This window comes from Vipera berus, assembly GCF_964194415.1.
Source record: "Vipera berus genome assembly, chromosome: 4".
Classification (NCBI taxonomy): Eukaryota; Metazoa; Chordata; class Lepidosauria; order Squamata; family Viperidae; genus Vipera; species Vipera berus.
The window spans coordinates 5,012,220-5,024,558 of NC_138206.1; the positions used below are offsets into that span (position 1 = coordinate 5,012,220).

Here is a 12,339-nt window from a genome sequence, read left to right on the forward strand (position 1 = left end):
GATTGGCCCAAAGTCAAGGATTGCCGGTGGGTGATCCCCAGGGGGAGGGTGTTCTCTGTGGGACTAGAACTCACCATCTCCTGGTGACTGGCCCAAAGTCACCCAGCCGGCTTCCATGCCTAAGGCAGGACTAGAACTCACAGTTTCTAGGCCAGCACCTTAACCACTAGACCAGACTCCTATGCCCAAAGCACCTTGAAGGAGCCACTCCTGGGTCGGAGTCTTCTGCTGAACCAGCTCTCCCGTTTTTCCAATGCCTCTTCCCACGATCAGAATTCTCAAATATTTGAAATATTGGAATGCTGGTTTTAGAGCCTGCTTTGTTATGGAGACGGCAGAAACGTTGAAGCTGATTTTCTTTCTATCCAGCGTGTCCTTCTGTCCCGAGGGAACGTTCCAGGTTGCCTGGTGTCCCAGTCCGAAGACGTCCAGCAGTAGTGAGTGAATGGCCATGCTTTGCACTCTGCAGAGGGCTATAGAGAGAATTGTGCAAGGAGAGGCGGGACATTTACACACCCAGACACCACTTTGTGCTAACTAAAAAAAAAAAAACCCACAACCCACACGAAACCTTTGCCACGTTTATTTCCTTCTTTACCTTGCAAAAGAACGTTCTTCTGCTCGACAGAGATCCAGAAGATTAGAAAAATTAATGTCCTGGACTTACAACCGTTCGTTTACTGACCGTCCAAAGTTACAACGGCACCCAAGCGATTGATGATATAAAAATTTAATAAATAAATAAATAAATGACCATTTTCCACACATGACAATAGATGCAGCATCCCCCGTGGTCACGTGATCAAAATTCGGACACTTGGCCACTGACTCATATTTATGACGGTTTCAGTGTCCCCATTTTGCGACCTTCTGACAAGCAAAGTCAAGGGGGAAACCAATGAAGAACCGTGTTATTACGTTAACTGCAAAGGTTCACAACAGATCTGGCAAGAAAGGTGATAAAATGGGGCAAAATTCACTCAACGACTTGACTCGTTTAGCAAGAGGAATTTTGAGCCCAATTGTGGTCTTATGTCGTGGACTGCATGTACTGCCAAGCAAGAGAAGAATGGGGTGGGGGTGGGGTCGCCCAACCTGTCCCTCGCACACCTTGGAAAAAACAACAAAAAAGCAAGTCTTATATTTTATATTTATATTTTATTACGTTTATATACCGCCCTTTCCCGAAGGACTCAGGGCTTCCTTCCAGTGTGGCTGTGACTGACATGTCGCCATCCTTAGGATGTTTCTGCTTGACGGTCTGTCTTAGGAAGCAAAAACCTGGTCAGGGTTAAATATCACAATTGTGCAAAAAGGGAAACAGACAGTGCAGGCAGTCCTCGACCTACGACCTCAGCTGAACCCCAGTTTTCCAGATGTTGTGAGTTTGGCCCCATTTTACAACCTTCCTTGCCACTGCTGTTAAGTGAATCACGGCAGCTGTTAAATTATTAAGACGGTCGTTCAGTGAAACTGGCTTCCCCCATTGACTTTGCTTGTCCGAGGGTCGCAAAAAGGGATCACGTGACCCCGGGACGCTGCAACCGTCCTAAGTACATGCCAGCTGCCAAGCAGGAAAACCAACTGGGTTGACTTTGGACCAATCGCCAAGAGATTATGAGTTCTAGTCCCGCCTTAGGCAGGAAAGACAACTAGGTGACTTTGGGCTGGTTCCTCTCTCCCAGCCCAGCCCACTTCACAGGGATGTTGTTGTGGGGAAAAAGGAGGAAGAGGTATTATGTATACCAAGTGCCTTGAGTTATTTACAAAGTAATAAAAATGGATTAAAAGTCTAAAGGAAAAAACCAAAAAAATCAAAATTTACTGCCCAAAAAGGGGGCAAAAAGATTCCCAACAATGTAGAATTAATGTGGTGCCTCTCTAGGAACACAATGAATATTTTGGCACCCATTGCCAAAGCCACATATGGAGCCATGTGTAAAAACAGAGCAAGGTGGCATAACGCAGGCCGTCAAGAGGAAGCCACAAAAATCACGTCGCAAACGCAAGACGAATGAATTTGGGGTAGGTAGGGGAGCAAATCTAGGTTAGGATTCCTGGTTAGAGGCGACACTTTCTGGAGCGTTGTCCTTCTGCCAGCTCTCTGCTTTGCTCACCCCCAGAATTGAACAGATTCTCGGGTGCCTCTTTTGGAGAACAAGGTCTCAAGAGAAGAGAATAATTGTGGCTCCGGGTTGAACTGTGGGGTCCTTGGTGCTCTCTTGAGCTTGGTTGATTTCTGGTAGATGTTTCATGTCCCAACACTCAACAGTGCACTGATGACGTGACCTAGTGGGGTCATGAAACGTCTGCCAGAAGACACCCAAGCTCAGAGAGCACCAGGGACCCCACAGATCTTCTCTATCACTCCTCCTCCTCCTCCTCCTCCTCATTCTTCTTCTTCCTCCTCCTCCTCCAGCCCCACTACATATTACCACTGATGATGTGACCTAGTTGGATCATGAAACATCTGTCAGAAGACAACCAAGCTCAGAGAGCACCAAGAAGCCCAGAACAAACAAGGTCTCTCCTGTGTAGCTTTTGTAAAGCAGCTTGAAGAACAAAATGTCAAAGGTTCCACGTTTACAGAAAATCTGGAGCTTCGCTGATTAATTATTCTTATTCTCAGGAAATTCCTCCTTAGTTATAGAACATAGAATAAAAAACATAGTCCTTTTTTTTATTAAACTAGACCTAACCAATTCCTGCAACAGTTCTTCATATGTTTTAGCCTCCAGGCCTTTAATCATCTTAGTTGCTCTTCTTTGGACTTTCCCCCCCCCCCATAGTTTCAACATCTTTTTTGAATTAGAACGTGTGTTCCATTTTTATCACCGAACGGTGTACATCAAATGGTATAGAAATAATAATAATAATAATAATTTAATTTCTATACCGCCCTTCTCCCGAAGGACTCAGGGTGGTGTACAGGGCAAATACAATAAAAATACAATGTACAAAAGTTAAAGAATTAAATAATGTAGCCCAATTACAATAAAAATTAATACAATTAATATTAAAATACCCCAGACCCATCAGACCATGCCGGATTGTAAGGTGGGAAGGGGAGATCGGGAGGTGAAGGATCCGGACCTCTGAAACCGCCCCCTGCCCCCCAGATTCCTAGGATCAGGCTATTATTTCGCCTGACTTTCCTCTTTATGAAGATCTTGAGCGTTAAAGAGCCCTGGATGGGAGGGGGCTGCTCGTTGGGACGCCTCGAAAGAGGAATAATAATAATAATGATGATAATAATAATAATAATAATAATATAAGGATGATCATGATGACAACACATATAGGATCTCATAGGATTTAATATGATATATACAAGATGCACAGTATAAGTTATATAAGAAATAGATATAAGAGGAAGGTATCAGATAAAGGTATAAGATGAGAGATAAGCTAATATGATATAATGTGAAATACAATATAAGATATACATTCTTCCTTTTCTTCCAATTCTTGTCCAGTTCAGGCACTAAATGCTCTCGTGAACTCAAAAACCTATTTTTAATCCCCATCCCTATAAAAAAAGGAAACAGTCTGACAGCCACTGGGATAGGAAGAATTGTTTCCTGTTTGATCTGTCACTTGCAGATTCTTTTTCTTAAACAACTTGATTAGAACTAACGAGCAAGATAAAAATTAACAGGAACCAATAATTAAGATAGAAAAGGGGGAGAGGGGAAGCAAAGAGTGAAAGAGGTTACAAAGTCAAAAGTGCAGAATTAAGCAGAAATATACCCAAAAAAATTCCAACTTTTTTCCCACAAGACGTAAGTATCAGCTTCCAGGAACCTCTTAATCTAAATTGACAACATAGGTTTCATTTTTGTTTTCTATCCTATCTAATCATTGAATGCATATTTCGTAATTTCATTTTTTTTTCCTGTTTCACGCAGAAAGTCCCAAAGGGGATTCCAATCGGCATTAAAATGAATCTTTTCTCTAATCCAGGGGTGGCTCATCTATATAGCCCCTTTACCAACGGTGGACTTCAACTCCCAGAATGCCTGAGCCAGAATTTCCTTGGCTGGCTCAGGAATTCTGGGAGTTGAAGTCCACAGGTCCAAAGAGGCCATATTGATCACCCTGAATAAAACCAAAGCTGACAATTTTTGCCATCTCTGCCAGTTCCATTGACTCCACCATCCTTTCTTCCATTGTGGGCCGTGTGAAATCTTTTCACTGTTATGCCCACAAAAGTCTCACGACTGTTATCCTAAATAAAAGCAAATCTGCGTGAGGTTTTATTTTTTCCCAACGATTTGTCCGTTGGCCCAAAAGGAATATATCTCTGGGTTTCCATGGAAGATTCGCTTGTCTCTTGCGGCTTCGATGTTTTCAGATCCTTGTCGCCGGTGCCAAAGTTTGTGGGTTTTGTTGTCTCATATGAAAGAGAGATGCTTGTCTTCTGGCACGTTGTACTTCAATTTGTGCTCCTCAAAGAGCTTGCAAAGCTCCTCCAAGTATCTCTTATGCAGCTCATCAACTTCGTCTTGGCTGGGATTGTGCTTCTTCCCCACCTGAATGGGTTTTCCCACTGGAGGGACCAAACAGGATTTAATTTAATGTAATTTAATTTAATTTATTCTATTCTGTTCTGTTCTGGTTTGACCTGTTCTGTTCTGTTCTATTCTATTATTTCTATTCTATTCTTTATTTTACTTGATTTTATTTTATTATTCTATTCTATTCTACTCTATTCTTTATTTTATTTGACGACCTTTTTATTTTATTTTATTACTTCATTTTGTTATTTTATTTTATTTAAACTTGTGTGCCACCCGTTTCACCAAAAGCAACTATAGGCAATGTACAGACATTGTTTAAAATGCACTACAGCTAGTCCTTGACTTACAACAGTTCGTTTAGTGACCATTCAAAGTTACAACGGCACTGAAAAAAGTGACTTATGACCACTTTTCACTCTTACGACCGTTGCAGCCTCCCCAGGGTCACCTGGTCAAACATCAGAGGCTTGGCAACTGGCGTGTACTTATGACGGTTGCAGCGTCCTGGGGTCACACGTGATCCCCTTTTGCGACCTTGTGACACGCAAAGTCAAGAGGGAAGCCAGATCCACTTAACAACCGTTTGATTTAACTTAGCAATTGCAGCGATCCACTTAAAGAGCGTGATAAGAAATGTTATAAAATGGGACATCGCTCACTTCACAAATGTCCCAGCCACAGAAACGTCGGGCACAACTGTCATAAGTTGAGGACTTTCTTTTCTTCTTTTTTTCTTTTTCTTTAAATATTTTATTAATTTTCCAATTTTACATTTGAATATTTAAAAAGCAATGCAGTGACGGTTAATAAATAGTTCAATAGGTTACAACATCAAGATATTTCTCCTCTTTTTCCCCTTAACATTTACTGTCTTGTATTCGTGTTAGCACATTTCTAATTATATCAACTGAATCAAAAACATCATTAGTACATTTATCAACATTTTTAGCTTATCTTAATTACATTCAATCGTCATAAACAATCCCTATCCTGTTATTAATTTTTACTCAATTTTTAATTTCTCATCGATATTCCAATTTAACCTTTAATGTTTATAAGTCGAGGACTTCGTGTAATGTCGCCTTAGCAGATCTGGTTGTGTTTCCTCTCTTGCCCACCTGGGAAGGCTAATAAGAGGAAACCTTGAAAAATCCTCAAAGAAGGAAGAACGCGTCCAGCAGATCTTTCCTCGTTTTACCTGCCTCTCATTTCTGGATCCCACGGGAGAAACACGGACTTACCCACAGTGAAGATCGGCTTCCGGTATGGAATCAACCCAAAGGTGTACTGGAAGATCCCTCTGGCGTGGAAGAGAGGCAGGGAGATTCCCACGATCTTCTGCAAACAATCTTGTGTCCACCTCAGCCAGGATCCTTTGGGGTTTTCAACCTGATCATACAGCTCGTTCTCTCCGAAAGAGAAGACGGGGACAAGCGGTGTGCTGGGAACGGAGCGGAAGCAGAAGGAGAGACGGAACCAAACCGGTTGAGATAACTGAGGAAGGCTGGGTGGCTGCAAATAATGGATCCCAGCCCTCTTTCTCAACCTTTGCACGTTTAAGGGAAACACGCTAATACTTTGTGTGATCGGTGGTGGGATTCAAATCTGTGACCAACCGGTTCTCTGCGTAGATGCCGCTTCCGGACGTCCATTCTGGGCCTTGGCAACAATGAATTAGCTACCGGTGCTGCTGAAGTGGTGCGGACCCCCCAGAAGCTGCTCCTACTCACCCATTCTCTATAGCCAGCCGAACGAAGCCCTTGCGGTTCTCTAACAAGAGGGCGTAAGCTCCAGGACGGGCGTCTAGGGCTTCTTGGGTCCCTCCCACAGCTATGATTACAACATTCCCACCTTCCTTCTTCCTCAAGACATAGGAAACAGATTCCCTGTCCGAGGCAATACAACCTGGGTGAAGCAAAGCAGGAAAAAGAAGAACATTAAAGCCCTGTACAACACACACACACACACACACAAACACACTTAATAGCCTTAACAGAGAATAACAGAGCTGGAAGGGATGAAGTATTGTGTAGTGGGTTTTAGACCGCATGGAATGACGCCAGACCGATGAGTACAGCATAGCAGCTCTTTATTGATGGTAGAACTATACTGAGGATTTGGGGTTACCTGAGTCCTTATATATACCTGGCCAGGTATCCACCTGGCCAATCCATTTGAACCTGGTATTCCCGCCGAGAAATAGCCCAATTCGCATCAGTCCCGGTACAGCGCCACCTGGTGGTATAAGTAGCACTGTTGCTATGTTGTCCCCCAAAACCATACACAACATGAAGAACGGTTGCAGAATTTAGGTTTGGCTAGTTTAAGGAAAAGAAGAAATAAGAGAGACAAAATAGCAGAGATGGAGTATCTGAGGGGCTGCCACAATGAAGAGGAGCAGAGCAACTAAGACGATTAAAGGCCTAGAGGCTAAAGCGTATGGAGAACGGTCGCAGAATTTAGGTTTGGCTAGTCTAAAGAAAAGAAGAAATAAGGGAGACATGATAGCAGAGCTCCAGCATCAGAGGGGCTGCCACAAAGAAGAGGGAGTCAAGCTATTCTCCAAAGCGCCTAAAGGCAGGACAAACTAATCAAGGAGAGAAGCAACCTGGAATTAAGGAGAAACGTCCTAACAGTGAGAACAATCAACCAGTGGAACAACCTGCCTCCAGAAATTGTGGGTGCTCCATCACTGGAGGTTTTTAAGAAAAGACTGGACAGCCATTTGTCTGAAATGATACAGAGTCTCCTGCTTGAGCAGGGGGGTGGACTAGAAGACCTCCAAGGTCCCTTCCAGCTCTATTCTGATTGATCTATTGATTTTGCTCTTCCAAAAGTTTCCCAATGAATCAGAAACCCCTTTAAAGTCGGTTTACCTATACTCATCAAGTAATCCCGGAAAACGGGGACGCGGAAAAAAGTATTCAACGTCATCGGGTGAGACTTCAGGCCTGGGAACTGCTTGGAAAAACCGGTGGCTTCGGTGCAGAAATTAAAGACGCCAATCGCCACGATGCCGTGAGGGTGAAGGCCGAAGATGTAGTTCTTGGATGGATCCAAATCTGCCGTCTTCACTAGCTGGAAGACCAAAGACATTTAGGATACTTGTTCCATTTCTTATTTATTTATTTTATTTATATCCAGCCTTAATTACTTCCCCTCCTCCTTTTATTGGTATGATGATGATGATGATGATGATGATGATGATGATGATGATGATGATGATGATGATGATGATGATGATGATGATAAGGATTCTGTTGCTTTGCATGTACTCTGAGTGTTTCCTCACCGGTGTCAGAATCCATTTATATCATATTCATAAATGGAATGTTTCAAACATTATTCCATGGATTCTGCCATTTCCCAAAGAGAAGAGGATAGATGTGTATAGAACCGGTATTAGGCATTTCAAAGGAAAGGAGAAGCCTTTTGAACTGGGGAAACAAAAGGGGGGGCTAGCATCTGGCTTTTGTCACGGAAGACAGCAATAAACATGAAGGGTCCTAAGTTCCTTTTTCCCACGAGATGGATGATACGAGAGAAAGGATGGGGGACTGACCAAATGGGGTTAAGGGGGGTTAAGCCAGGAACTCTTTATAAGGGTTTACTTCATGGGAATATTAAGTCCTGTCTCTTTTCCTACAACCAAGCATGTCATAGTAAAGATTCTTTTTGGAATAGATTTGACTCCAAGAATTTTGTCTTCCTAAGACGTGGTTTGGGGTGGGTCCTGACAACCGGAGACAAATTCCTTGTGTGTCTAATCAGACTTGACCAAATAAAGGATTCAGTTCAATCCGATCCAATCCAATTCCATTATTTTGGGCAAAAAAATATCCACATATCCAGCCCACTTTCCTCCTTCTATTTTCCCCACAACAACAACCCTGTAAGGTAGGATGGGCTGAGAGAGAGAGAGAGAGAGAAAGATAAAGAGCGAGTGAGGGAGAAAGGGAGAGAAAGGAGAAAGAGGGAGAGAAAGAGAGAAAGAGAGAGAGAGAGGCCCAATGTCACCCAGCCAGCTTTCTCCCCAGAGAAAGAAATATTTTGGGGAATATTAAAAAGGCAGAATATTATATTTCCCCAAAGGAATAATGGAGAAAATCATAGGCAGAAACAACTCCCCCACAAGTCTCTCTGCCCCAAGCAGAAACCAGCTCTGTAGAAATGCAGGTTTGATAATCCTTTCAGAAAGACTGGAGCCAGGAAGCTTGGAGCTGATGGGATTAGAAAAAGACCCCTTAGAACTAGCAACCCCTCACCCCAAAATCCAACACAGGACATAGCCATCAGCCACAACCCCAGGGAAGCAGGATATGACCTTTAGGACATAATAAGATTAACCCGCCACCGTCAGGATATCAAAAGGGCACACTGGACCTCAGGTCAAAGTTCATGCCACAGGAACAAGAACGAGTCCAAACACAAAAGCCCAAGAAGGTATAAAAACCCACCACTCCCAGCAACATGTGGTCAGCTGCTCCAGAGCCACATTCAATAAACAAGAACCTTCTGTCAGCCTCCATTTTATTTTTCCCTGGCTTGGACTGGACCCGGATGAAGATTTTTCTTTCAACAATGCCTAAGGCAGGACTAGAACTCAGCATTTTTATTAACGACTTCAATTTTAAATTTGTATTATCTCTGGGCATTGTTTAATTATGTTTTAATAATCTAATTTTAACTTTTGTATCTAATTTTTATGTATTGCCCTGTTCACCGCCCTGAGTCTCTTGAGAGAAGGGCGGTATATAAATTAAATTAATAAATAAATTAATAAATAAATCTCTTGGTGATTGGCTCAAAGTACCCGCCAGCTTTCATGCCCAAGGCGGGACTAGAACTCCTGATCTCCTGCTTTCTAGCCTGATGCCTTAACCACTAGAGTCCAGACCAAACTAGCTCTTTTATGCTGTCTCAGCTCTGCTTTGTAAGAAAGAGGTTGAAAGGATGGGTTATACTGGGTTGGATTGTATGGCCTCTAAGGTCCCTTCTGACTCTTTCATTCTATGAGGCTAAGATGACCCTTTGCCTTGTTTCTCAAAGCACAGCTGCCTTTTTCCCCCCTGCCACACTCATTGATCTGAGCACATTATTTATTTTATAAATAACCTAAAGTTTTTTTCCCCTCCTGAACTTCCAAGCTCCTTCTGCTCACTGCATTTAATTGATCATCAGGCGCATCAAGCAGATCCCAGCTGTTTACTAGCCACAGCGCAATGAGCACTGTGTAAAGTGCTCACTTTTTTTCAGGCCCGTTGTAACCTCAAGCGGTCACTAAATGAACGGTTGTAAGTCAAGGACTCCTTGTATCAATCTCCCGTCATCTCCTTGACAGCCTCTTTCTCCACCCCATTATGCAGCTGGAGGCTGTGCTGCCTCTTCTCCGCTTGTCCCCTACGCAGCATCTCTTGTCCCAGTCTCCCAAGGTCTTTCTCCCGTACCATTATACTCCTTCCCTCTAGGGGGACACGTACCGTGATCGGGAAATAGTCTTTCATGTATCGCCAGACGACGCTGTTCCGCATCCAGTGGGAGCGCAGCCCCCCTTTCCTTGCGGTGTCCCAGTCGAACGCCCACCAGGCAGCATAGAGGGCGCTGATCAGCCAGAAGCGCGTGAAGAGGAGGAGGATGAAGACGGCAACGGAGCACGGACCTGGAGAAAAAGAAGGGAGAACTGTTAGGGGTCTTTCACATTAACATGTTTGGTTCCCTAATCGGGAATAACAGAATAACAGAGCTGGAAGGGACCTTGAAGGTCTTCTAGTCCAGCCCCCTGCTCCAGCAGGAAACCCTACTCCATCTAAGACAAGCAACTGTCCAGTCTCTTCTTAAAAGCCTCCAGTGATGGATGTCCTGCAACTTCTGGAGGGAAGCTGTTCCACTGGTTAATTGTTCTCACTATCAGGAAATTTCTCCTTAGTTCGAGCTTGCTTCTCTCTTTGTGCAATTTCCATCCGTTGCTTCTTGTCCTGTCTTCTGGTGCTTTGGAGAACAGCTTGACTCCCTCTTCTTTGGGGCAGCCCCTGAGATATTGGAACATCGGCTATCCTGTCCCCCCTCGCCCTTCTCTTCATTAAACTAGACATCCCCAATTCCAGCAACCGCTCCCTATATGTTTTAGCCTCCAGTCCCCCAATCATCTTTGTTGCTCTTCTCTGTACTCTTTCTAGAGTCTCAACATCTTTTTTACATCATGGTGACCAAAACTGGATGCCATATTCCAAGAGTGGCCTTACCAAGGCATTAAAAAGTGGTATTAACACTTCACGTAATTTTGATTCTATCCCTGTGTTAATGTACTGTAGGAAAGTGTTGGCCTTTTTGGCAGCTGCAACACATGGCTGGCTCATATTTAAGGGATGGTCCACTAAAACTCTGAGATCATTCTCGCAGTTACTGCTGTTAAGCCAAGATTCACCTAGTCTGTAACTGAAGCGTGGAAAGGTGGTTTTTTAAGATATTGGACAGTTATGCAATCCTGTGTTGGTCTCTCCCAAACCTAGATCAAATGTTAGTGAACTACAAAGATTATTTGGAGGTGGGTGAAAATTTGAATGTAGTTGCTCAGGAATTCTGGGTGTTGAAGTCCCCGAGTCATAAAAGAGCCAAGGTTGCCTACCCGTGGGTTAAATGAAGAGACCCAGACTCATTGGAAGTCTCACACTGCAGTGAACAAGGATATGCATTCAATTTCACATCTATTAAGATTGTTGACCAAGCAGGGGAAAAAACAGCCAGAGAAATTGAAGCCTGAAAAACGGGACCTTTGTCAGCCAATAGGCATGCTGATTTATTACCTGCCTACCAGGTACTTAGGAGCCAAGGGCGTGGCAATTAACAACTTAATAGCTGGCCACCAACACCCTAATTAGCAACTAAAAGCAACACACAACCAAGCACCAAATAAATACAACCTGAAGAACAGACCAGTGTGCACACCTTCTGGATAGAATAGAATAGAGCTGGAAGGGACCTTGGAGGTCTTCTAGTCCATCCCCCTGCTCGAGCAGGAGAACCAGGGGTGGGATTGTATCTCCAGTCTACAACACAGTCCTTTCAGCAGTTCCAAGAAGGCTCCACCCCCATTTGCAGCACTCAGGTGACCCTGAGGACACAGTTAAACCTCCAAGTGGCCTCAGCAATTCTCTAAAAGGATGCAAATGACCAGTGTTTACTGCAAGGGGTATAAATCCTTCCATTCCCCAACATCCAGTCAGAACCTGAGGAAGCTTCTCGGATGAGAAGTGAAACATCTTCAAAGGAAAAACAAGAAAGTCTAGTAGTTGCCTCTTGAAAAATCAACTTTGGGACAGTTATGACCTTTGAGGACAGACACGCAGATGCCTGATATTTGGGGACAAGAACCGCCCCCTTGATCTACGCTTCCCAACTGACTCCTGTTCGTTTTTTCAATGGAAAAACATTTCAGTGCTCTATTTCAAAATAAAAGCAGCATGGTAAGTTGACGTCCACAAGTCATGAAGGGGCCATAGTTCCCCCATGCTGGCTCAGGAATTCTGGGAGTTGAAGTCCACAAGTCATGAAGGGGCCATAGTTCCCCCATGCTGGCTCAGGAATTCTGGGAGTTGAAGTCCATGAGTCATGAAGGGGCCAAAGTTTCTCTCAGACTGCCTCAGGAATTCTGGGAGTTGAAGTCCACAAGTCATGAAGGGGCCATAGTTCCCCCATGCTGGCTCAGGAATTCTGGGAGTTGAAGTCCACGAGTCATGAAGGGGCCATAGTTCCCCCATGCTGGCTCAGGAATTCTGGGAGTTGAAGTCCATGAGTCATGAAGGGGCCATAGTTCCCCCAT

At 43.9% G+C, this 12,339-nt stretch overlaps 1 protein-coding gene across 1 annotated transcript in view; it reads right to left on the reverse strand.

The window, feature by feature from the left end:
* Positions 1-4,394: 4,394 nt before the first annotated feature.
* The window catches only part of LOC308668038 (uncharacterized protein), a gene marked incomplete at its 3' end in the record, with an annotated part of 30,617 nt that continues 22,672 nt past the window's right edge, over positions 4,395-12,339 (reverse strand). The window contains exons 9-13 of the mRNA XM_081327698.1: positions 10,001-10,179; positions 7,397-7,598; positions 6,251-6,425; positions 5,762-5,961; positions 4,395-4,549 (exon numbers count right to left, since the gene is read on the reverse strand). Of these exons, the coding sequence (XP_081183824.1) occupies positions 4,395-4,549; positions 5,762-5,961; positions 6,251-6,425; positions 7,397-7,598; positions 10,001-10,179 (911 nt within the window). The remainder of the gene's footprint in view (positions 4,550-5,761; positions 5,962-6,250; positions 6,426-7,396; positions 7,599-10,000; positions 10,180-12,339) is intronic.